This window comes from Podarcis pityusensis (assembly GCF_964106645.2).
Source record: "Podarcis pityusensis genome assembly, chromosome: 4".
Lineage (NCBI taxonomy): Eukaryota > Metazoa > Chordata > Lepidosauria > Squamata > Lacertidae > Podarcis > Podarcis pityusensis.
Window position 1 is genome coordinate 84,141,895 of NC_138027.1, and position 26,302 is coordinate 84,168,196.

General features: G+C 45.3%; 1 protein-coding gene and 1 long non-coding RNA gene across 5 annotated transcripts in view; one reads left to right on the forward strand and one right to left on the reverse strand.

Moving 5' to 3' along the window:
- Positions 1–14,553: 14,553 nt before the first annotated feature.
- On the reverse strand, positions 14,554–15,596 carry LOC308475935. Its single transcript, XR_013985557.1, has 2 exons — positions 15,407–15,596; positions 14,554–15,246 (listed from the first exon to the last, which is right to left on the reverse strand). It is a non-coding gene; the product is annotated as an uncharacterized lncRNA (long non-coding RNA).
- Positions 15,597–15,659: 63 nt separating this feature from the next.
- The window catches only part of LOC308475746 (maestro heat-like repeat-containing protein family member 6), a 29,155-nt gene continuing 18,512 nt past the window's right edge, over positions 15,660–26,302 (forward strand). Inside the window, exons 1-4 of one of the 4 annotated variants that reach the window (XM_081003058.1) lie at positions 15,660–15,779; positions 17,108–17,459; positions 23,042–23,194; positions 25,838–25,992. In XM_081003058.1, the coding sequence (XP_080859184.1) occupies positions 17,115–17,459; positions 23,042–23,194; positions 25,838–25,992 (653 nt within the window). In that variant the 5' untranslated portion in view covers positions 15,660–15,779; positions 17,108–17,114. Of the gene's footprint in view, positions 15,866–17,107; positions 17,460–23,041; positions 23,195–25,837; positions 25,993–26,302 lie in introns of all 4 variants that reach the window. The other 3 variants (XM_081003056.1, XM_081003059.1, XM_081003057.1) reach the window with 3 other exon arrangements.

The following is a 26,302-nucleotide window of genomic DNA, read 5'->3' on the forward strand; positions in this document are numbered from 1 at the left end:
TCCTCCAGTCTGCCGGGACTTTGCCTGTTCTCCAGGAATTCTCAAAGATGACTGCCAGTGGTTCTGAGATCACATCTGCGAGTTCTTTTAATACTCTTGGATGCAGTTCATCTGGCCCTGGAGACTTGAATACATCTAAACTAGCCAAGTATTCTTGTACTATCTCCTTAGTTATTCTGGGCTGTGTTTCCTCTGGGCTGTGTTTCCTCAGGTCGGGCATTGTTTTCTTTATCGGAGAAGACTGAGGCAAAGAAGGCATTGAGGAGTTCAGCCCTTTCTGTGTTTGTTGCTCAAAACTGTAGGCCATTGCAAATATACAAATGATAACGATAAAGGAAACTGCTTGCTGCTAGTGATAACCACTAGCTTAGTGGGCAGATTCATGGAGGATAAAGCTTTCAGCGGCTTCTAACCGTGATGGTTATGGTCTGCCTCCACAATTGGAGACAGCAACACTTCTGAATACCAGTTGCTGGAAGGGGAGAGGGCTCCTGTGCTCAAATCCTACTTGCAGGTTTCCCACAGGAATCTTATTGATCACCGTGAGAACAAGACGTTGGACATAGATGGACTGGTCCAGCACGGCTCTCCTTGTGTTCTTTAAACTCCTGGTAATCAGGCAGAATTGCAGAGGATGAGGAGAATAGCCATGATGGTACTTCCATGCTGAGAAGCAGAATGAAAATCAATTGTTCTGGGACTTTATTTTGGCAAAGCGTAGGGCCAGAGTGCCATTCTATTCTGCCTGACAGGGCTAAGGCTGACGATGGTAACACTGCTTTAGTGCACTAAGAAATACCCTGTTTGACTTTTATACAGTGGGAGGGAAATGGTACTGTCTTCACCATTACCTCTTTCAAGAATAGTCAAGAAAACGATAATGGGCCGGTGGCACTGTGGGTTAAACCACAGAGCCTAGGACTTGCCGATCAGAAGGTTGGCGGTTCGAATCCCCGTGACGGGGTGAGCTCCTGTTGCTTGGTCCCTGCTCCTGCCAACCTAGCAGTTCGAAAGCACGTCAAAGTGCAAGTAGATAAATAGATACCGCTCTGGCAGGAAGGTAAACGGCGTTTCCGTGTGCTGCTCTGATTTGCCAGAAGTGGCTTAGTCATGCTGGCCACATGACCCGGAAGCTGTACGCCGGCTCCCTCGGCCAATAAAGCGAGATGAGCGCTGCAACCCCAGAGTCGGTCACGACTGCACCTAATGGTCAGGGGTCCCTTTACCTTTTTATTCAAAACAGAGACAATTCAAAAAGGCGAAGATTTAGCAAGGATTCCAAACAATCCGCAAGTATCTCTCACGGTCCACCTCCAAGGAGCCTCCAGAACATAAGATAAAAATGTTCTCTTTGTGATTACTGCCAGTCAACCTGAGAGTGGGGAAGCTTTGGTAACAGGATCTTAAGAAAAAGAAAACATCTGGAGACTTCCTGAATGGTACATGGATCCCAGCTAACTGTAAATGACCATGAAGGGAAAATATCTCAGTAGCCAATATTTTTCTCTGCTGGTATCAAATGAAATTCATTTGGTATCAGCTGGAGCTTCTGTAGTGCTAATGGAAGTTATTTTCAGTTATCACATCAGCCCATAAGTATACAAAGGCAGCAATTTTGCTAGTAATCTGGAGATCAGTTGGAATGCAGGGGGTATGCTTTAGACTATTTCAGCAGTGACAAGCCTTTATTTTAAATGCATGTTGTACATCATAAAAAAAAGAGCACAGCAAAAAGAACATTGAGCTAGGGTAAAGATTAGAGTTGGGAACATATCACAGTGTGAACATCTGAACTCCTAAACACTAGGAATGCCCAGAAAACCCAGTGCTTAATCGAGAAGAACTATGCCTGAAAGCTAATTTTATGCCACAGATGTTCCTTTTAAAACTTCAGATATGATAAATGGCACTGTTGAAATGAATGAGGGAGCAGGGGTGGAATTTTCCAGCAAGTTCTCCTAACTTGGATCTGGTTACAAAAGGAATGAAATATTTTTGTTTTCTCAACAGTCCCAATGATAGGCGCCGTTGGATTGAGAAATTTTAGAGAAAAACTAGTGATTCATTTCAAACTGGGCAGCAGATCCTTAATATGATTGCCTTAAAATTAAATGTGCTAGTGCTTACCTGTAAAGCCCTAAATGTTTTGAGATCCAAATACCTAAAGGAACACCTCTCTCTACACCAACACATCTATGCCTTCAAGAGATGCAGCTGGTATGTTATCTTAATTCCTATTCCTATTATTATTATTATTATTATTATTATTATTATTAGTGCTTTTTTCTTTAAAAAACGTTTAGGGGTACTTTCATTTTCCTACTCATATTAAAATACTGCCTCTCAATGAGGCCTGACATAGATTCACAAAATGTTTAGGGGTATGCGTACCCCTGCATCCCCCCAGAAAAAAACACTGATTATGATTATACCTTTCCTCTCAGGTATGATGTATGACTGGTTCCACCGCCACTGTAGTCTTTTTGGTGCCAACTTAAAGCCTATTTATGTGCCAGTTGCATTCTGAGCACTTTAATTGTTGGCCTGCCACCTTTCCTATTGTTTTAGTTATTCTGGGATTTGATTAGGAACCTACTTATTCATTTTGTATTTTATTTTAGAATGACTCAGTGATCATGGCCTTTGCCTGCAACCTGTTAGAATTCCTGCTCCATGATTGCAGTCCTGAGATTGTTGTCTATCACATGACAGTGTATGTTTTGACTCCACAGAGTGGGAAGTTACAGAGACTGTGTTACATGAAGTGGGACTGTTGTCCTTTGTTCTTTCTCTTTGCTGTCTGATGCTAGAGAGAGAGGGAGCCATGTTGCAGTGCTCCGTGTGTGTTTATATGTAAATAAAGTAGATTAGCCAAAATGCAATTTTGTGTCTGTATCTACACTTTTTGAAATATGGCAACCCTATAAAAATGTTTAAGTGTCCGCTGTTTCTTTGCAAAAGAGGAGGATAGGGAGAGAACCAGAATAGGTGGTGGAGGCCACACAACATTTCTTCCAGCAGAGAAGCAACTGTGACCGCAGGGACCCCTTCTGAACCAAAGTAATACATTTTTCAGTTTAGTTAGGTGTGATGATTAAGTGTCCACAGTATCGTTGAGAGCAGGGAGAATGGGGAGAAAACCATAACAACTTGTCTCTGTGACCTCCTTCCTATCAGCCCCACCAGGACCAGTTCACCAATAGCCACTGGTCAGAAAATAGATCGTGTTTTCTTGGTACAGATTGTTGAGGGTTTCTGATCCAATTGTTCAACAGGAAAAACAAAATGACTTTTCTCCAGCTAGCTGAGACTGCTGAAAGAAGAATGCTGACCAGGGGTGGACCTGCATAACACTCTCAGGCCTTGCAAATGTAGACAGTATTGAAGTCTGACAGCTTCCGATGTTCCTGTTCCACTTGGTACATTCTGTTGACAGACATTGGGACTGATGCCTTAATTCTGTACACAAATGAGGTGAAAACATGCTAAGCAAACAGCATCACTATAGTCTCCTTGCTGTGATGAAAACCCAAACTGAGAATATTACGCATAATAGAGGGTGGTCTTGGGCATTATAGTCAACGTATGCAGGCTCAGCCTTAAGAAACAATTTGTTGTAACTGACAGTGCAAACAGAAAGAAGATAATGCTTGCATTCTCTAAACGGTGTTTACATAATCTCTTTTGGAACATAACAAAGAAATGCAGGGAGTCGCACTGCATGTACTCAGAGGTTCATCTACAGACCCTCCCTCCATGTATACCCTGCCCATCATAATGACAGACATTTTGCTGCTTTAAAATAATTCCCCCATTAAGAAATCCCTGTGCTGCCTCTCTTTCTTGTTTTATTATCCTGGAATGATTCAAAGGAAGCATTAAAGTTATTTGCTGTGCTTTCTTTCCTTGCAGATGATAGCTCTAGATGGAATTATTAATAATACTGCTGCATTATGACGGAAAAGGGGGAGGAAAGGGCAAATGAGTTGGAGTGAGCTGCTTCAACAGAAATGATACATCCAGGCCAAGGTAAAGTAAAAGGTAAATGACCACTGGACAGTTAAGTCCAGTCAAAGTATTGCTTTACTTACCAGCATGTGGGTGCTTACAATGGTGTATGTCATCATTCATGCCAATGCAATGTTCCAAAACATGGCATTACAGGAGAATTTGGTCAGTGTTATGCATGAGAACCGTTGGAACAAGATGCAAGGGTTTGTCTACACTACATTTTTTATGGGGTGAGATGTGTTCTTGAATTCACCCCTGCAGCGTTTCTGCAGAGCTTGCTCTTTCAGTTCAGTGGAAGAAGTTCTAGTCACATTATCTCCCCCTTTCCCACCATTTTATTGCATATTAAATAAATGCAAAACAACGTCTGGAGTACAGTTTGGGTGATGCGTATGTTTATTCCATTGCAGTGGTCACATGTGCTACTGTGACCACCAGTACCTCTTAGGGTGCCCACAAAATTCTCAGTAAATATATCCTCAAAAATGCACAATGTACAAGAGACTGCTTGCTCTTCCTGCTCTGTTTACACTGGCTTAGCCTCCACAAATTGAGCATGGCACCCCTCCTTCTGTTTTGAACAGCTTCTCTCTGTGAATGAGCATGGCAGTGGCTAATGTAGTTGCATTTCCCCCCATCAATAGAGGCACAACTGCACTATTTTGTGGTCCTATTTCTCTCTTCTCTGTTAGATGTGGCAGCCATTTTTGTGACGTGGCACACTCCATTGGCGACCATGTTGTTGTTGCTGTTGATGATGGTGATAATACCCTGCCCATCTGGCAGGGTTTCCCCAGCCATAGCACTTTTTCAAAATTGCAGATATTCCCTCTGACCTTTCACCAACAATATACACCTCATTTCATTTGTCAGTTGCTTCCTATGAAACATCCTGTGATTAACAATTAAAAAATCAGTAAAATGGGTGTGTGCTGCTAGAGAAACACATACCCAAAGTCCCTTAGGAATATGGAACTAGCTGCATAGCTTTTTGGATCCTAGCCTACATTTCTTACAACATGATCCTATACTCAGGAGTAAGCCCTACCGAGTTCAGTGAAACTTACTCTCAGTTAAGTGTTTATAAGATGGCTGCCAAAATGTGGTTTTTTTGTCCCAGAAAAATTATATAATGTAAGCTTTATCATGCATCTTCTAAATTTAAATTGGCTCCATACATGCTTATAAAAGGGAACAGGACTTTTTTATTTAAAAAGAAAAGGTGGGGTTGCCTCCCTAGCTAATACTAATTTACTGGATGTTTAATTTTATTGCTGTTTCAATGTTAGATTGCTTCTCTTAATGCTATCAATGTGATTTACGTATTTACCGTAACATCTTTGAATATGTTTCATTTCCCTCTGCAATTAAGCTTTTTTATTTTTTAGCTTCTACAAGTTTTTTTAAAAAAGATGCTGGCAAACAAAAATGTGAATCCACTTACTCATAGGTGATAAAAATTCACAGTAAAGCCATAGATGTAGCAGAGTGAGAATTACCGTAGCAGCAGGAATCAAAGATAAAAGAAGATTACAGATGATGAAATGTAGTAATTGACTAGAAATCGCTGAAAAATACCAGATGGATGTCAGTGTTCCACACATTTCTAATATGCCTGTGTGGTTTTATTGAGCTTCACTTTTCAAATTTCCTAAGTGTAATTGTGGTTTATTGATATAGTATATGGCCCAGTTAATAGGTGACTGTAAAGAGAGATGCAGCTTAAGCCCGTCTGCGTCCAGGAATAAATACTGCCCTGCACTGCCTGTTCCTGTTAATGGCTGCCAGAAGATGCATTTGTTTCCTCGTACATGAGCAGAAACTGCTCCATGTTGGATTTAAATTGTAGGACGAAGTGCTGCAGCAAAGATCAGGCACACAATTATGGTGCCTGCCAAAAGAGGCTTATGTAGGGTTTTTACATTAGTTTTGAGAAGAAGAGGGAAAACCCCACTGTCAGGGAACTGCCATCGGAAGGAAGGGAGGTGAAGGGGCTCACACAGGTTGGGAGAGACTCAGCAGCTGAAGAGGGAACCAGTAGGGGGAGAGGAGGTGAGCTGAGGGAAAGTGAGCTGGAGGGATGGCTCAGAGACACTTCCAGCGAAAACAGTGGGGAGGTTTCAGGACCTCCTGTAGGGACACCCACTCCTCGCCGGAAACTGTCACGCAGAGAGTCCAGAAGACGTGTTTCCGTTAAGGAGCTTTTATGTTGGAAGCGATTCCGAAAGCAACCACTGTCGGAATCTGCTAGTGACTAGAGGAGCCATGTCTGAGGGGCTCCGTCACAGACAGAGGTTTGTGGACTTGAACAAACTCTGAGGGGATACGATTTTACGCACAAGCAGCTCATCATCCCATCACAGCATTCCGACAGTCTTTGAAAGCAGCTTGTGCAGGAGAAGGCATCATGAGCAACCCAGCCGGAACCGGAGAAGCAGGAGCTGGAGCGGGTCCAAGCCTGGAAGAAAGGTACCGGGTGTTGGAGGTCCAGCTAGCGCTGCAGACGGCGAGGCTTGAGGAGAGGAGGGCTCAGGATGCAGACAAAAAGGGGAAAGCCACCCAGCTCGCCAGAAAGGTACCAGGATTGGTGCAGAAGTTTGGGGGGGAGCCCAAAGACTATCATGGCTTTCGGACAGAGATGCAATATGCCCTCAATCTGCAGTTTGATGAATTCCCTGACGAGGAATCACGAGTGGCTTTCGTGATTGGGCATCTTGAAAAGGGGGCGAGAGACTGGGTTAGACCCCTGATGGCAGAGAATAGTGACGTCCTAAAGGACACGATGAAGTTCTTTCGCGCCATGGATCTGATGTTTTCCAGCGATATTGAACAGGGAGTGGTGCGCAGACAGTTAATGGCTTGCAAACAGGGGAGCCGATCTGTCCGTGAGTACTGGACTGAGTTCACCATGCTGGTTCACAGATTGGGGTGGGACTTATCGGCGGAACCCATTCAAATGCTATTTGAAGAAGGGCTTTCTTCGGCTGTGAAAGACGAACTTTCCCGGGGCCCCAGGGCGGATTCTATGGACCAGCTGACCAAATCTGCGCTGACCATAGGAGCGCGCCAGGAGGCGAGAGCATTGGAGAGGCGGGAAGGGAAGGGGGAACGTTGGAAGGAGTTCCGCATTCCAGACATTCCAGAGCCAACTTTCCCGCCGGCAGAGCCGATGGAAATCGGAACAGCGCGCGCGCGCGCAGTTTCAAAGCCCAGTGAGGGGGGAAAGAAGGAGGGAAAAGGCGCCAGGAAATGCTATCTCTGCCAACAGCCAGGTCACTTTGCCAGAGTCTGCCCCCAGAGGAAGGAATGGCAAGGGATGGTGGGAGCTGTGGAGGGAAGGGAGGAAGAAATACCGGAGCAAGTAAAAGCCAACGCCTGGCTGCCACCGTCGGGGCACAGCAGCCAGGCCAAAGAGCAGTGAAAGTGCCCACGCCAGAACCTCCTAAACCCGCCCTAGTGATAGAAGTGGCGCTAGAGCTGCCAAACGGACACCCTCTAAAGATAAAGGCGCTGTTGGACTCAGGCAGCTCCTGCAATTTCATGAGCAAAGAGTTTGCAGCTGAACACCAGATACAGACGATCCCTTTAAGCAACCCCCTGCAGGTGACCACGATCGATGGCAGGGAGCTGTTGGGAGGAGAAGTCAGCTTGCAGACCGTCCCAATGATAATGAAGGTGGCAAGGCACACCGAACTGATAGCGTTTAATGTGGCCACCTTGGGAGGAGCTCCCATTATATTGGGGATGAGCTGGCTAGCGTTACATGATCCGCTGGTGGGCTGGCATCAGAGAGTGGTTTCTTTTGGTTCAGCACATTGCTTAGAACACTGCAAAGAGGGAAAGGGTTTGGCAGGGGCCCAAGCCACCCTAGCAGGGACTGAAGTAACGGAGAACGTGAAGGTACCACGACAATACGCAGATCTCCGCGACGTCTTCAGCGAAAGGGAAGCTGACCAACTACCCCCGCATAGACCCTTTGACTGTCAAATCAATTTACTCCCTGGGGCACAGCTCCCTGTAGGCAAGCTGTACGCCATGTCAGACAGAGAGATGCAGGAGCTAAGAGAGTTCATTGACAAGAACCTGAAGAGAGGGTTCATCAGAGAGTCCAGGGCGGTGGGGAGCAGCCCAGTGTTTTTTGTGGATAAAAAAAACACGAACAAGCCGAGGCTGGTGTGTGACTTCAGGGCCTTAAATGCAGTGTCAGAACCAGTGGCCTTCCCTATGCCCAGGATTGACGACATTTTGACAAGGGTGCGGAAGGGAAAGATTTTCACAAAGCTGGACCTAAGGGGGGCGTACAACCTGATACGAATAAGGAAGGGGGATGAATGGAAAACCACCATGTTCACCCCTTTGGGGGCATTTGAATATTTAGTTATGCCCTTCGGCCTACAAGCAGGCTCCGCATGCTTTCAATCGTTTATGAACCACGTCCTGGGGCCTTTGCTTTACAAGAATTGTGTGGCCTTCTTAGACGACGTGTTGGTGTATTCTGAGAATGAGGAGCAGCATGTGAGAGACGTCAGAGAAGTGTTGAGCAGGCTGCAAGCCAACCAGCTGTGGGTGAAACTGGAGAAGTGTCAGTTTCATACCAAGGAGGTGGAATTCCTGGGGTATCGCCTGTCAGACAAGGGATTGGCCATGGATCCCGGCAAGGTCCAGGCGGTGCTGGAATGGAAAACACCCAAAACAAGGAAGGATGTGCAGAGGTTCCTAGGATTTGGGAACTTCTATCGTAAGTTCATCCGAAACTTTGCCCACCTGACGGCGCCCATTACGGACTGTCTCAGCAGTAAGAAGAAGTTCGTTTGGACTGAGGAGGCGGAGCGAGCATTTGAGGAACTAAAAAGGGCCTTCGCCTCGGAACAACAACTCCTGCATGTGGATTTACAAAAACCGATGAGAGTGGAAACTGACGCATCAGACAGAGCTATTGGGGCGGTGCTTCTGCAGCCAGGGAAGGAGGAGTCAGAGTGGAGACCGTGTGCCTTTTTTTCGCGAAAGCTGAACAAATCCGAGAGGAACTACACGGTGTATGACCGAGAACTACTAGCCATTCATGAGGCGTTCCGGAGATGGAGGCACCTGCTAATTGGCGCACAACATAAGGTGCAAGTGTGCACTGACCACAAGAACCTAGAGTATTGGAGGACGGCACGAGTGCTCAACCAACGGCAAGTGAGATGGGCCCAGGAGTTCTCCAAATTTAACTTTGAGATTTGTTACGTGCCAGGCTCAGAGAACATTAGGGCGGACGCTCTCTCACGCAAACCTGAATATTTGGAGGGGGAGGGAGCACCCGAAGAGAGACATGTCATTCCAGAGGACCGCTGGGTGTGTGGGGCGGCATTGGTGGGACAAAGAGAACTGGTAGAGGAAACAGAGAATGATGAATACGCCCAGAATAAGCTCAGAGGTCTTAGGGGTGAGGGAGAGGAACCAGGGGGTTTCGAGGAAAGAAATGGAGCTTTGTATTACAAAGGGGCACTGTATATCCCTGAAGGAGACTTAAGGGGGAGGGTACTCAAGCAGTTGCACGACAGCCCCACGGCGGGGCATTTTGGACAACACAAAACCATGTGGTTGGTCACCAGGGAATTTTGGTGGCCTAAGGTGAGGGAAGATGTACGGGAGTATGTAAGAGGGTGCGAGCAATGCCAGCGAGCCAAAGGGGAGAGGCGGGCGCCGGCGGGGCTATTAGAACCCTTACCAACCCCAGAACGACCTTGGGAGGCAGTGTCGATAGATTTTATGACTGATCTGCCGAAGTCCAAGGGGAAAACAGCCATCATGGTGGTGGTAGACCTACTAACAAAGATGTGCCACTTTGTAGCCTGCTCGCATGCAGTCACGGCGGAAGAGACAGCGAAGTTATTTGTAGAACACATTTTTAGGTTGCACGGGGTGCCATTGAGGGTGGTCTCAGACCGAGGAAAACAATTTACTTCCCGGTTCTGGAGGAAGCTCATGAGCTTACTGCAGGTGGAGGTCAACTTTTCGACTGCCCGGCACCCTGAAACCAACGGGCAGGAGGAAAGAGCAAACGGTGTCCTCCAGCAATACCTGAGGTGTTATGTCAATGACAGAGAGAATGACTGGGTAGAAAAGTTGGCGCTGGCGGAATTTGCCTACAACAATGCCGAGAATGTGTCCACAGGGATGAGCCCCTTCTTGGCTAATTATGGGTGTCATCCCAGGGCTTTCCCAGGGGGAGAAGGGGAGAGATGGAGCGTCCCGGCAGCCGAGCATTTTGTAGAAGAAATGGAAGCAATCCATCGTCAGCTCCAACTCAACTTAGAAAGGGCAAAGGAAGAATACAAGAGGCAGGCAGACAAGAACCGAAGGGAAGGTGAAACCATAAGGGTGGGAGATAGGGTGTGGCTGTCAACCCAAGGGTTGCCGTTCAAAGGAGGTTGTAAGAAATTAAGACCCAGGAGATTGGGTCCCTTTGAGGTCATTCAACAGGTCAACCCAGTGGCTTTCAGGCTCCGGTTACCCAACCACATGAAACTGCACCCAGTATTTCACAGGTCGTTACTGTCACCGTATGAGGGGGGACGAGAAGGGATGGCCACTCGGGGACCGGTCATAGAAGAAAGAGAATGCAGCAGCCACGTGGCAGAAATCCTCGACGCCAGGTGGAAGGGGGATCAGGTGGAGTATTTGGTAGCGTGGGAAGGAGAACCGGAGTCAGAAAACACTTGGGTAATGGCAGAAGATATCAATGACGAGGTATTGATAGAAACGTTCCATCAAAGGTTCCCAAGGAAACCTCAGCCTGTGGAGAGGTTCCGGAGGGAATACTTTGGGACCACCGATGAGGAGGAGGAGTTGGAAGGATTCCCGGACTCGGAAGGGGAAGGGGAGATGGACTCTGAGGAGAAGGAGTACTTCGAGACCAGGAACCGCAACAGGTGGAGAGAAGTGTTCGAGACATCGGAAGATGAGGGAAGTTCATTCCGGGGTTTTGCCTCCTCACCGCCCGTAGAGGAGGGGGCGAGAGGAGGTGAAGGGGGCCCTGGAGGGGAGGTGGATGTCAGGGAACTGCCATCGGAAGGAAGGGAGGTGAAGGGGCTCACACAGGTTGGGAGAGACTCAGCAGCTGAAGAGGGAACCAGTAGGGGGAGAGGAGGTGAGCTGAGGGAAAGTGAGCTGGAGGGATGGCTCAGAGACACTTCCAGCGAAAACAGTGGGGAGGTTTCAGGACCTCCTGTAGGGACACCCACTCCTCGCCGGAAACTGTCACGCAGAGAGTCCAGAAGACGTGTTTCCGTTAAGGAGCTTTTATGTTGGAAGCGATTCCGAAAGCAACCACTGTCGGAATCTGCTAGTGACTAGAGGAGCCATGTCTGAGGGGCTCCGTCACAGACAGAGGTTTGTGGACTTGAACAAACTCTGAGGGGATACGATTTTACGCACAAGCAGCTCATCATCCCATCACACCCACCAAAAGAAGAAAAACAAATTCCTTTGGAGTAACAGCTTGTCAGAGTCAGCTTGGAGTCTTCACTCGCTTCCAAGAGCGGTTTTCTCTCATTTTACTTTTCAGTGGTGAGGAACCAGGCACATGCAAGTTTATAATATGCCAGATAATATTAACGTTTGCCTGGATTTGCACTTCAGAGTGATTAAATTAAGGAAAAGAGGAGGTGCAAGAAGAGACAGTCTATTCCACAAGACTGGCATTACTATGCCAAATGATGTCCGGGTTTTAAAATGTGAAGCTGCTGTTCTAGTGGTGGTGGTGGGGAACCTGCCTTATACTGTTTTGCGTATTTTTTGTACCTGATCCACCTGCTGTTTCTGCCAAGCCACTATTGGTGTCTTTTTATTATTATTGGAAGAACGTTACTCATATTATCCTCCCTCTTTCACACAAACTCAAGCTCTGTTGTTATGAATTAACATTGACGGACACTTGGAAATCTGAGGGATCATCTCCTTCAGCATGAACCTACCTGAATACTAGCATAATTAAGAGAGGACCTCATACCCGTCAACATTTCTACAATGTAAATAGGGACATCCTGTTTAATAATAATAATAATAATATCCCATCCATCTGACTGCATTGCCCCAGCCACTCTGGGCGGCTTCCAACATATATAAAAAACATGAAACATTAAACATTAAAAAGCTTCTGGGTACAGGGCTGCCTTCAGATGTCTTCTAAAGGTGGCTATCTGCTTGGCTTGGGAGTCACTTAACTCCATGTTGTTGTTGTTTAGTCGTTTAGACGTGTCCGACTCTTCGTGACCCCATGGACCAGAGCACGCCAGGCACTCGTGTCTTCCATTGCCTCCGGCAGTTTGGTCAACCTCATGCTGGTAGCTTCGAGAACACTGTCCAACCATCTCGTCCTCTGTCGTCCCCTTCTCCTTGTGCCCTCAATCTCTCCCAACATCAGGGTCTTTTCCAGGGAGGCTTCTCTTCTCATGAGGTGGCCAAAGTATTGGCGCCTCAGCTTCAGGATCTGTCCTTCCAGTGAGCACTCAGGCCTGTTTTCATTAAGAATGGAGAGGTTTGATCTTCTTGCAGTCCATGGGACTCTCAAGAGTCTCCTCCAGCACCATAATTCAAAAGCATCAATTCTTCAGCGATCAGCCTTCTTTATGGTTCAGCTTTCACTTCCATACATCACTACTGGGAAAACCATAACTTTTACTCCATACCCTCCAACATTTGTCCGATGCAAATAGGGATGTCCTAAGGAAAAGCGAGACACTCCAGGATCAAATCAGAAACCGGGATGCTACTGTTCTGCTTTCACCAATGGAGATGGTATGCTTCTGTATGCCTGCTGCTGAAAACCGCTGGGTAGGGCGAGCATGCTCCTATGCTCAGGTCCTGCTTGAAGGCTTCCCATGGACATCTGGTTGGCCACTGTAAGAACAGGATGTGGGGCTAGATGGACCACTGGCCTGATCCACCAGCAGTTCTGCCATTGTCACATGCTGATTTGCTGGGAGTAAATCTGCAGAGTTGTGTTCCACAAATGTTTCAGAAATGAACAAAGCAAAGCTAAAACTATGCCGTAAACTGACATGTTGTTTGTGGGGTCCCACAGCATGATAAATAGATCTCCTTTTGGAATCTCAAGACTGGGACACATCAGATACAGTGTAAATTGGGCGTTTGCTGTTAGTATTAATTACCTCTCGAGTGCACCGAATACGAGCTCATTTGTATTCAGAACAATCCCCCTAGAATAAGTAAAGAAGAAAGACAGAACAACCAGAAACACAAGAAGAAATAAAAGATCAATGAATGGCAAAAAAAGAGTGTTCTAAACTTTTTTCTCCAGCTGCCTTAAAGGATCGTCCTCAAAAATCAGCTATAGATGTGTAGCTGACATGCAACTTCTAACGCTGATAGGTAGCAGCAGGGATTTCTCTAGAGAAAACATAAAGTGCTTGATGATCATGTATTTGTCTTGTTACTTGCCTTGTAAGACAGCTAATTATTGCAGAGGTATCCAGAGTTATGGCAGGTGACAGAAATATTGAGGACACAATATTGTATAAAGAAACAGTAAATCTAATGAATAGTCTGGGGGGGGATTTCAGGGAGTGGGGATTTTGCCTCACACCCTGAAAACTACAAGCTATGTTGTTCTAAGTTCCAGTTGGATCATCTGTCTGGCCCATCCATCAACGCTATACTCTCATAGGTAGATATCCTCACAAAGGATGCAACTTACAAGACTGTATTCTCCAAAGGTCGTCTTCAAGGGATCCAGTTGTGATTAACTAGAGATCAACTAAGGACAGTCATGCCATGTGTGTTCTCTGGACCCCTGCCCCAGCTCAGGTAATTATTTAAAGCAATTTTGCCAAGATACAGAAGTTCCAAACATCTCAATGACTATCTGTCAGAGTTGTTCATACTTATGGATTCCAACGGCCCTGCCCCCCCCCCCCAGTTTTGGTTTATGTCTCTTGCCTAGCAACATGGAACTTCAAATGGTTCCACCACCATCCCAGCACAGGTAATAGGGGATGTGGCAGATCAAAATGTTTTCCAGGAAGACTCCCTCTCCTTTGGCTTCACCTCCACAAATGCTAAGGCTGCTCTTGAATGCTGTTGTCTAAGTACAGGCAAATGAAAACTTCATTCCCCAGAACTGACCTTTCATCAGATTGTGAGACGGGGCCATTGTGCCCATTTTATACAGAGTCAAGTGAGGTTTGCCCCTGAACCTACACGTAGCAAGAAAGTTCAATGACTCACCACTCCCTGATGGTGTTCCTGTATCACATTTATACTTTACATTTGTACATATGCACATCAACCACTGAGTATGAAGAGTACTGAAAGATGTTTAGAATAAACAGCTATGCCAATATATGTTTATATAAATGAATATTAGAATAGGAGGTGACAACAACTTGTGACCTGTCAGTGATCCACACCAGTAAAGCAGTAGCACAAAAGCATGCACAATCAGAACCAGGAATTTAAACAATTAAAAAATGAATGCAATCAACAGTTGTGCAAACTAACTAGAACCAATTCTAGTGAAGGACCGCATAAAACTAATAATCATCAGAATGAACCTGTTTTAATAGTGTTTCTTCTCATTCCCGATTCTGCAGTACCAAGTATAAGTAGATAGGACACAGTAAATAATGAAACAATATAATGTTTTGTACCTAATACAGAGCTTTGTAAGAGAGGAAGGAATCATACCAGGGCTTATATCACAATTGACATGTTAATAATTTGTTGCTGCCTCATCTCTTGTTAGGAAATCAAGTAGGAATGTCCTTTCTGGTATTTATGAAGGCTGACAGGGAAGTGCTGCTCAGAAGCTCTTGATCGGTGTTGGCAGAAATGTGCAATTTCGTTTATTTTGTTTTGCTGATGGAAGTTGACAGGAATTCATGACTGTGGTTAGCAGCACTGTCTCATGCATCAGATAGATTCAAAGAAGGGGTGCCACAAAGTTCAGGTGTCAGCTGGCTCCTTTCCATTTAGCAGCCCTGGAAACCACCTGCAGATCAAAAGGAGGAGATGCATATCCTTCCTCTGTGGCCTCTGTGCAGAGATGAGATGCTTTTTGGGATGTGGTGGCAATCTGATCAAGTGTAGAAAGAAGAAGAGCATTGCGATGGCCAGGGCCACACCAAAGGTCGCTGTTTCTGTGATGTGTCTCTCTATGTGCACACATGGGTGTTTTTGACCCCACCCATCACTGGGTGAACCATTGCCAATACGATTCTAGTTTCTTCTCTGCAATGAAAAAAGGAATTCAGAACAATAATTCTAGTCCTACTAGTGTGGCATAGTAGTTAAGAGTGTTGGATTAGGACCTAGGAGACCAGGAGTCAAATTCCCAGTCAGCCATGAAGCTTGCTGGGTGTCCTTAGGTTAGTCTCTCAGCCTAAATTACCTCACAGGGTTGTTGTGGGACTAAATGAGGGAGAGAACTGTATACGCCACTTTGAGCTCTTTGGAGAAAAGGTGGGATAGAAAAGCAATAATAATAACAAAAATACTTGGACTCTTGAGTTCCTGCATCTGAAAAAGGAAAACAAAACAAAACTGCCTGAGTTGGTAGCCCTGGCGATACCCTTGACAACCACTGGAACACTGGGCGCCCTTGGTGATGTTGTTACCGTGGTAGCCACAAAAGCTCTGACGCGATAAGATCCATTGTGACCCGGGCCCTGGTGAGCACTGATCCTTTCATTGCTACATTCCAGTGAGGCAGAAACTGCTGCAGCAGAACGGGAAATATATGACTGGTTCCAACCATGCAGGTTGTAAGTAGATGGCTCCACGTGGTCTGTTGCTTCTCTGTGCCTCCATTAACTCACCAGAGACTTGCTGGTGCCAGACATAGCCACTGGTATTTGTCTTCTGCAACCAGCATTTTTAAAAAATTGTTCTGAATGGCCTTCAGTCCTTCCAGAGATTTTGGCTGTCAAAACATTCCAGTAGTCTTTCTTGGCTTTTGCCGTTCTGAATCTCAGCATGGGTTTTCATTGTGTTTCGTTTGATGGCTACGTATTAAGAGTATTTTGTGTGTGTTGGGATTTGTTTCTTTGTACGCAGGATAAATCCCAATGGATTCTGTAGGTAACTGAAAATTCATGACAATTGGAAGTGACTCTTCAATTATATCCTGGTGGGAAATGATTCTTTAAAACATACCTGGGTGCACTTAGAATAAACTTCACCTTGTCTCAATTTGAGATTTCAAAAGCACTATGAAATAAAACCCAGGAAGAAATGAAATCTGCTTTATATTTTAACTATTTAATTATCACTCCTGTAGCGCATATTGAGAGGACTGCATACAAACCATACATTTAAAGCATGTCCCCATCCCCACAATTTGTGGGAACTGTAGTTTACCCTACACCGAGAGAGCGCTACAATTCCCAACACCCTTAGCAAACTATAGTTCCCAAGATTCTTGGAGGGGGAGGAGTGGTTCTTCAGGTGTATGGCGTGCATTCAACTCCAGACACTGTAGCAAACTTGTGTCTCTCATACTGAAAACAGCAACAACCCCATAAACCAAGTTTTTCTTTTTCTTTTGGTCTGGATTTCCTGTGTGATCTTTGATTTTTGGTTGCTCTCTGGTAATATTAACTAGATGTATGTCTTGACAGCTAAATAATTATATTTGTGATAAATCAAGATACATACAGGGAGCTGACAGAGAGAAGAGGAAGGGGCCTCTATGAGAGGCAGGTCAGAGTGGTTTTTCTCAGGGTGGGAGGCAAGGAAGGGGAAGCTCTCCCAGGTGGGAGGTGGGAGGATTAAACTCTATGTGTGAAGATTAAGGTAAAATGGTGACTGAGGGCTACACAGATATATTTATAATTTTTTATTTTATGAGGATCATATGAGGATTATTATCAATGTATCTTTTTCTCTTTGTTTTTTTTCTCCTGTTTGATATATTGTTTTTTATTATTCTTTTTATTAGTTTGGATTTTATGGTATATTTGGTTGAAGACCTTTAATAAAAAAAAGAATAAGGCTGCAATCTCATACACACTTCCCTGGGAGAATTTAAGATATGTATAAAGTTACACTGTGACAAAAGTTTTTGTGTGTGTGTGTGTGTGTTTTCTTCTAGATCAACCATGGTTGTAAAAGAAAAGATTAAAAAGACCTATGGCCCACATGTTGGGATGAGCACGGCATATGCCAGCGAACCAGACTTTACCTGTGAAGATAAGGCTACACAAACCAACTTTGATAGCCTGAGAGATGGTATGACCCAGGAAAAGGCAACAAATCCATATACAGCCCAGATGTTTGTGCCGAGCAAGAAAAAATACTGTGTGCTGAAAACAGAAACACAAATTCGAGAGAAAGTCTCTGCTGCCAAGCCAGTGTCAGAGCCTGGGGACTTTCTCGTGAAGGAAAAAGAGAAGAAAGGTCATCATGTTATCTCGCCGCCGCCGGAAAACGAAAACCTTAATCAGGTACAATCACTCTGTGGATTTCTCTTTCCAAGCTATCATCTTCTCCTTTTGCACCAAGTCTTCACACATCATTGGCCACAACAATACAACACAGACCCCCTTAAAGCACAATTCTATGTCTGTTTACTCTGATGTAGGTGCAATGGAGTTCAGTGAGACTTACTCTCAGGTAAGCAGTTATAGGTTTGTAGCCTTTATGGCATATTTTATCTTCAATGCACCTAACTCTGTCAGACCATCCCGTCTATGTTCACATTTTTGCATCCTCCTCAGGGGTGAAGAGGCTTCCCTTTTTACACTTCCTCCTGCAGCCTCCAAACTCTCGCTCTTTCCATGCCATAAACTTTTTTACACATGAGATTAATGAGGAGATTTCACCCCTCCCATACACAAGAATCTCCTGATCATCTCCTGATGGTCTCTGCTGGCTCTCCAGAGAGAAGGAGGCGTGTCCTGCCTATCTACTTATTCTGCCCAGCAACATATCTGTGTGTGTGAGAGAGAGTCAGTCAGTCAGTGTATCGGAGAGAGTGAGAGTGTTGGAGATCCTAGAGATAAGATTGCTGTTAGAGCAGCTGCAGACTCTCAGTGTAGCATTGATTTATGCTTAGAATATTCAGCTCTGTATATAGTTTTGTATCATAGTTGTAGTTATAGAATAAAAGGAAGATATTCTACAGAGCTGCTCTCCGAGTGGTTTATACTCTGCAAGACTCTGCAAAACTCTGCTGCGCAACGACTGTATTATTGAGACAGTGAATCCGGTGCTCTCAGCTCTGAGCTGTGAGTCCACAGCACTGTGACCGTTTCCTGTGAGAAGGAGGTCTCTGGCGGTGCTACCCAGCTCGCCTAGCCCAGTCGGGGTTGAGGTGCAAGAGTCCAGTTGGTGCACTGGCTCTAGGGCGATGCTGACATCGGTTATGGGCCCAGTCGTTGTTCCAGTCGTCTGACCTGGCGTTGTTCCAGTCATCCCAGGCGTCCCAGTCGCCAGAGGTTTCTGTTGCTGATTGCCGGACGGTGGAACGGACGCTGCATGCTGGACTGATTTGCGGTGCCCAGAAGCAGAGCTGTTTTGGAGCAGAGTGTTCAAGCTGCCGCTGTTGCTCTTGCTGCTGCTTGATTTATGGAGGTATGTTGCTGACTGCCAAAGGAAGAAGATAGCATCCCTGTTTGCCTGTTAATTGCGCTCTGAGTGGGAGAGAGAGTGGCTGAGGGAGTCAAGGCTTTATCTGTGTTGCACGAGGGAAGTGTCTTGCTCTAAGTAATAGCAGACATGGCCTGTGCACATTCTGGCCAGATGGCTCTGTCCTTTCCTCTCCTCACGCCTGAAACCTATGCAGTTTGGCAAGTAAAGATGAAAGCGCTTTTAGAGAGGGAAAAGCTATTTCACACGATAGAAGATGACCCTCCAGATAAGGATGATGATGATTGGGCTGAGTGGCATGCTGCAGATATGAAAGCCCGAGGGACAATTATTTTGAGTGTTTCAGACCACTTGCTGGTGAACTTAGAGGGTCAAGAGACTGCACAAGCTGTTTGGCATAAGTTGAGAGATATGCATCTTAGACAAAATGCTGGTTCCAGTGTGATTTTCTTTAAGAAGCTGTGCAGGCTGCAGTTGGAGAAAGGTGGTTATTTGCCTAGCCATCTATCTCAATTAAAGCGTCTCAGACAAGACCTTGTTCAGCGAGACCTGGCTATTTCAGAGGCTGTATTTGCAATGCTGATGATCAATAGCCTAGATGAGTCTTATGATGGAGTGGCTGCCCAGATTTCCACAATGCCTTCTGACCGGCTAACAGAAGATTATGTGTCTAGCGTGCTCTTGAATGAGTGAGATCGCAGACAGGCTGTTAAAGAAAGCCGGGACTGTGCTGTTAAAAATGTGCTTGAAAATGTGCCTGAGTCTTCAGCAGGGGAAAATGAAAGTGAAACTGCTGCTGTTAAAGCTTTGAAATTGAAGCGGTGCTTTTCGTGTGGAGCACAAGGCCATTTGAGTTTCCAGTGTAAGAAGTCTTCAAAGAAGAAGGGAAACTTCAGAGGCAGAGGGGGAGGAGGACGAAATCCCCATGCACCTGCTACTTCAAAGGCCTTGATCTCTCGGTGTTCCAGTCAACGTGGGCGGAGTTTCTTCGTGGTCGACTCTGGCTGTTCAAACCACGTGGCCAAAGATAAGAATCTCTTTGTTCAGCTTGAGAAGCAAGAGAAAGAAATTCATCAAGCAGATGGGACAGTTCTCACGAGTATGGCTCAGGGAACTGTGTTCTTAAAGAGCCTGAATGCAACTATTAAGAATGTCCTGTATGCACCTGATATTCAGGACAATTTGTTGAGTGTTTCCCAGCTTGATCGTCAAGGGTTTAAGGTGGTGTTTGCTAAATCTCGCTGTGAAATTCTTAGAGATGGCAAGCTCATTCTGTATGCAAAATGTGTAAATGGATTGTACCAATTGCCTTTTGTTTCAGGTACAGGCACTGCAGAAGCTACTGAGAAAAAGTGTTGCAATTTAACTGTAGATAAGAATGAGAAGTTGCATGACCAATGTATTCATTATTACCATCGCGTTTATGGTCATTTGAATTTCCAGGCTGTGGCAAAAATGCCTGATATGGTTCAGGGTATGAAGTTGAAAGAATGTCCCTACCACATGAAATGTGTTTCTTGTGCAGAGAGTAAGGCAAGGCAAGCTCCCAAAGGTACAGAGTCTGGGAGAGAGGCCAAGAAACCATATGAAGTCATTCATGCAGACTTAGTGGGGCCTCTAGCGCTCTCTAGAGGCAATTCAAGGTTTTTCATGGTTCTGATAGACTCCTATTCGAAATATGTTTGGGTCTATATGCTGCAGAAAAAGGCTGAAGCCTTTACCAAGTTTCGCCAGTTTTGTAAATGGCTCAGAAATGTACATAATGAGAATGTACGTTTTCTTTTCACAGACAAGGGTGGAGAGTTTTGTTCAGAAGAGTTTGAGAGTTTTCTTTCTGAACAGGGCATTGAGCATAGGACGGCCACGCCCAGATCACCCTGGCAGAATGGTTTATGTGAGAGAGTAAACCAGACTCTGCAGCAAGGAATCAGAACGCTGTTACATGATTCGGGGCTACCCAATCCTTTTTGGGCCGAAGCTCTTTCGTTTTTCTGTCATGTGTATAACAGGAGATACCAGTCTAGTGTAAATTGCACCCCATATGAGATGCTTCATGGAAGAAAGCCATGTGTAAAGCATTTTAAAATTTTTGGTTCGGAGGTTTGGGTGCACACCTCGCAGGGTGACAAACTGAGCAAGCGTGGAGAACATGGTGTTTTCCTAGGATATGAGAAAGGGTCTTATCGTGTTCTGATCACAGACACGAAAACCATAAGGCTCACCAGGAGTATTGATGACAATCCACAATGGGACAGAGTTGGCGTTTTTCAGTGCCATCCCATTTGTGATGATGGTGCAAAAGGGGCAAAGAAAGTTAAGAGGGAGGCAAGTGTTGTTGGTGGTGATAATCCTGATGCCAATGTAGTTCCAGATGATGGCACAGATTATCAGAGCCCAAAAGCCTCAGGTGAGTCTGACGCTGACTCAGACTTAGCAGCTTCATATACTTTAGCTCCCCATTCTCCCAAAGAGGAGGAAGCACCAGAACAAGAGGATCAGAGAGTTTTGCGCAGATCCAAGAGAACAACCAAGGGTGTACCACCGAAAAGGTTTTCTGAAGAGTTTGCAAAGACTGCGGTCACAAGCAACTCTGGTGGGGTTTTCAAACCTAGCATGAAGTGTGCTGAGAGTAGTAGCACAAAACGCTTCATTTATTTCCTTACCTGATATTTGAAGGAAAGCGTGTATTTGAGTTCTGAAAAATGGTTTGTTCAAATCTGCCTAATTAGAAATGTCAATTTGTATTTGAAAGGAAGAAATGTGTGTGAAGATTTTTCCAGAAGCTGCTTATTCAATGGTATTGTAAAAGTGTTTTATATGCCGGGAGAGAGATACCTGCAGATATGTTAACCAAGGTTGTAAGCAGAGAACAACTTTTGGAGTGTATGTGCAAATTGCAGTTATGTTAAAGATTCTTGAAATGGTCGGATGAAATGGGGGAGGATGAGGAGATTTCACCCCTCCCATACACAAGAATCTCCTGATCATCTCCTGATGGTCTCTGCTGACTCTCCAGAGAGAAGGAGGCGTGTCCTGCCTATCTACTTATTCTGCCCAGCAACATATCTGTGTGTGTGAGAGAGAGTCAGTCAGTCAGTGTATCGGAGAGAGTGAGAGTGTTGGAGATCCTAGAGATAAGATTGCTGTTAGAGCAGCTGCAGACTCTCAGTGTAGCATTGATTTATGCTTAGAATATTCAGCTCTGTATATAGTTTTGTATCATAGTTGTAGTTATAGAATAAAAGGAAGATATTCTACAGAGCTGCTCTCCGAGTGGTTTATACTCTGCAAGACTCTGCAAAACTCTGCTGCGCAACGACTGTATTATTGAGACAGTGAATCCGGTGCTCTCAGCTCTGAGCTGTGAGTCCACAGCACTGTGACCGTTTCCTGTGAGAAGGAGGTCTCTGGCGGTGCTACCCAGCTCGCCTAGCCCAGTCGGGGTTGAGGTGCAAGAGTCCAGTTGGTGCACTGGCTCTAGGGCGATGCCCAGGTGCTTTCCTCACATGATATTGATGACACACCATCTAGTGCAGACATTTGTAAAGTGAATGAGCATTGTGCCAGTGTGAGTTTTATACACATTTGTATTACAAACCAGAGCCACTTTACACCACTTTTGTGAAAAGGCTCGCTCATTTGCAAATTTAGAAGTTATATCTTTACATCTCCCTCTTGTTATGGGAGAAGACCTCTGTTTCCACACGCTTGCCTTGATGGTCTAGGCCAGTGTTTCCCAAACTCCAGCTGTTTTCGGACTACAATTCCCATAATCCCTGACCACTGGTCCTGCTAGCTAGGGATGATGGGAGTTGTAGTCCAAAAGCGGCTGGAGACCCAAGTTTGGGAAACACTGGTCTGGGTGACAGATGGCCTGTGGCCCGCCACATGTTACTGGGCACCAAGTACCATCAGCCTCAGCCAGGGCAGCCAATGGGTACAGGGATGGTGGGAGCAACATCTGGAAGGCCAGAGGTTCCCTACCCCTGACCTAGGTCTTCTTTCTGCCTGGACATCTCATATAATCTTGGAAACCTTTCAGAGTATTTTTCTCCCTGCTTTACATTTGAATACTGTAATTGTGATGTTGGGATGTATGTGAGTGTATGTTAGAAATCAGCTCATTTTGTTTGTTTTCTTGCCTCTCCTCCAAGGAGCTCAAGGCAACCTTTTTATCCTCACAAAACCTCTGAAAGATCACTGAGTTAGGCTGAGAGATAGTGACTGGCCCAAGTTCAACCCAGTGAACTTCATGGCAGAGTGGGGAGTTGGTTCTGGGTCTCCCTAGTCTGACTCAAGCGCTCCAACCATTAAATCGAACTTCTCCAGTTCAGCAATACTTTTAGCTTGTCTATTGTGGGTGTTCATCTTTTGGATAATGGACGCCTTTGCCGATGTATCCCCCCCCCACAACTGACTCTTCTCTGTTTTATTTCAGATACCTGAAGGAACTGATGCAGAGTCCACCGTGACGGGTCAGATACTTTTAGCCATTGCTAGCCTGAGGGACACAGAAAAAAATAGCATCCAAGCAGCTTCAGCTATGCTGAATTCAATCTTGAAAAAAGAGAGGAACAAACTGAGGGGAAAGGTAAAAAAAGAGAGAGATGCTTATGGGTTTCAGAAAATTGAGGTGGTTGTGCCTTGTGGGTTCTAGCAATGAATTCTAGAGACAGACAAAAGTACTGAAGCAACTAGCTGTTTGTATGCCAGCTTATTTGGTTGCCTGCTTGCATTGTTCTGATCCAGGAAAAGGATCTGCTAGCCCAGTTATAGGTTTAGCCTGTCAGGTAGTTTCTTCCCAAGAGCAGTGTTGTGACAGCCACCTCAGTTCTCTCCCCCTTGCTACCTGCGCTTTAGGTGTTTTGCTGCTCCACATGTGCACATAGTCTTTCCAGACAAACGAGAGCCACAGCTTCACCCCCTCAGCTGGGCTCCATTTTCTTGGATGTTCATTGGCTCTTTTTGCACTCCTGTTTCCTGACCTTAGAACTGCATCACAGCCAGGAACATTTGGGGCTCCACAAGAGCAGCAGTACCTCCAGAGATGGTTTAACCGTTAGGTGAACTGCACACCTGCCTCAGGCAGCGAAATGTTACCGGTGGCAAAATTAGAAGGATGTACACGCAAACGCAAGAGGCAAGGAGAACTTCAGCTGGGTATGAGAGGCAGAGAAAATTCAGTTAGTGATCTGCCGGATCATCTCTAGCAATCAGTGGGGTGACAGATGTCACAGGCAGATTGCCCTCGCTCACATCCATGAACTAGTCTGGATAACTATTACTAATTGATTAATCCCTTTGGGTTTTGCTCAGTAAACTCCTTCCTCGCCTCGTCAGGGCTTGCAGATGGGTTTCAGACCGGGGAGCTCACAGCCCTCCCTGGAGAAGGCAAGGTTTGAACCTGAGATTGTCTGCAATACTGTACTGAGCGATGGTATAGAGAGGGAATTGAAAATAATAATAATATTATAATAATAATTTATTATTTATGATTTATACCCCGCCCATCTGGCTGAGTCTCCCCAGCCACTCTGGGCGGCTCCCAATCAGATGTTAAAAACAGTACAGCATTAAATATTAAAAACTTCCCTAAACAGGGCTGCCTTCAGATGTCTTTTAAAGATAGGATAACTGCTTATTTCCTTCCCATCTGAAGGGAGGGTGTTCCACAGGGTGGGCGCCACTACCGAGAAGGCCCTCTGTCTGGTTCCCTGTAACCTCACTTCTCGCACTGAGGGAACCGCCAGAAGGCCCTTGGCGCTGGATCTCAGTGTCCGGGCTGAACGATGGGGGTGGAGACGCTCCTTCAGGTATACAGGACCGAGGCCGTTTAGGGCTTTAAAGGTCATTTAAAGGTTATTCACGCTGCAAGGTGACCATGCTAAGTGATCAATGACATCAGTATTGCACCTGCTATATCCTGACATTGCCACACTGAGGAGCATGACAGGAATTAACCTTTCATAACACTATTTTCAGCCCTGCCTATACCTGTCCAGTGGGCAGAGACTGGAACGGCCATCAGTGGTCAGTGTAGGTAAAATTGAGCTGTTGAGCCAATGGTCTGATTCAGTATAAGTCAGCTTCCTTTGTTCCTATACCAAAACAAAGACAGGATGAACTATCTGTAGTTCTCTAGAAGCAAAGCAACTGCGCTGCTGTATCTGATCAGTCTGCTTGTTACGAACATCCATATGTAGGTCAGATTCCAGCAAATTAAATCAAACTCTGAAGTGCTAGCAGGTATCTAGTTGGTTGACACTTGCACAAAATGACTGAATGCAAATATAGTAATGTGTGTACACTGTGCTATTTTTCTAGATAAGGAGATGCCGGAGCTCAACCATCTTTTTCTCCCAAAAATCACCTGACAGGGATGGAACACCATACTGCTTCCATGCATTTTTTAATCAAAAGTTTTCCATGGCTGTGGCAAGCACTGCACTTTCTAACTGCTCTGAGCAACTAGAAATGTTTTTAAGAAGTGAAAAAAGAGAGAGAGGAGGAGGAGACGTTCAGGGAAGCCCTCAGGCTACCTTGAAAGTTCTTTATCGGTGATAAATGCATTTTTAAAGCGTGCAGAATATTTAAAGGATTTTGCCAAACAAATCCGCACAGAATGGAATGAACATGTCGGTCTACTCATATGCAAGGAACATGAACATTAAGAGCATTTTGTCCATCCCTAGTAAAGGATGGTGGGCCTCTCTTATCTCTGTCTAGCAAGCCCTCTCTGCTGCATATGCATATATATATCAGTGCAGCTTTCTAAGCTATGAGAGTTCATATTACTGTGCGCACTCCCCCAATTCTGAATTCAAGCCAATCACTATCTGTAATGCCTGTTTCAAAAACTCTCAGCTGATTCAGTCACTGCAAGTCGGCCTAGTAGCAATCATGTTTAGACATGTTCTAAGCATCCAAATTATTCTCAGGTCAGAGCAGTATCTGAACAGCAAGGGTCTACTGGTTGGAGGGGCTGCATATATAACCATTGTAGTGCAGTGATGCAATTTGTTGAGTTCATTCTAACCTCTTTATGACAAGAGCACGGCCGTTTACCCAAACTGCTATCTTTTCTGTCGCACTGCAAGCCATTCTCACCTAGACACTAAGAAGTGCTACAAGCATTCATATCTGAGGACCAAAAATGTAAAAGCAAATAAAATGCAAAAGCAACAGAAACTGTGAAAGAATAATCAATGTAAACCCTTGTTTTGTTTTATCCCAGGTGCCAGAAATCATTGATATTATTTATTTCCACCTGCGAGCTATCCAGGAACCTAGTGCAAGAGAAGTTGCCATAGGGGCTGTGTGCCTCCTGGCTGAAAAACACACAGAAGAAACTGTTTCAAGCCTTCTGAAACTCTCATTGCTTTGTGACAGGTGAGGAACTGAGTGAGGAATCCATGATTCCCTGTGAGGTAAGTTAGGCTTTGACTTGCCCAAGGCCACCAGGTGAGTTTCATGGCTGAGTGGGAATTTGAACCCAGGTCTCCCAGTTTCTGTGCTCCAACCACCATGCCACACAGGGAAATAACATTGATTCACCTGTGTGAGTTCCTCTGGTTGCCTCTGATGGAAAAATCTGTGGGCTAAATTGGCAACGATATCGCTCGCTCCACCTACTCAAATATTCAGAACTTATACCAGAATATTGTAGGTGACCTTTGTCACTTATATAACCAATGTAAAT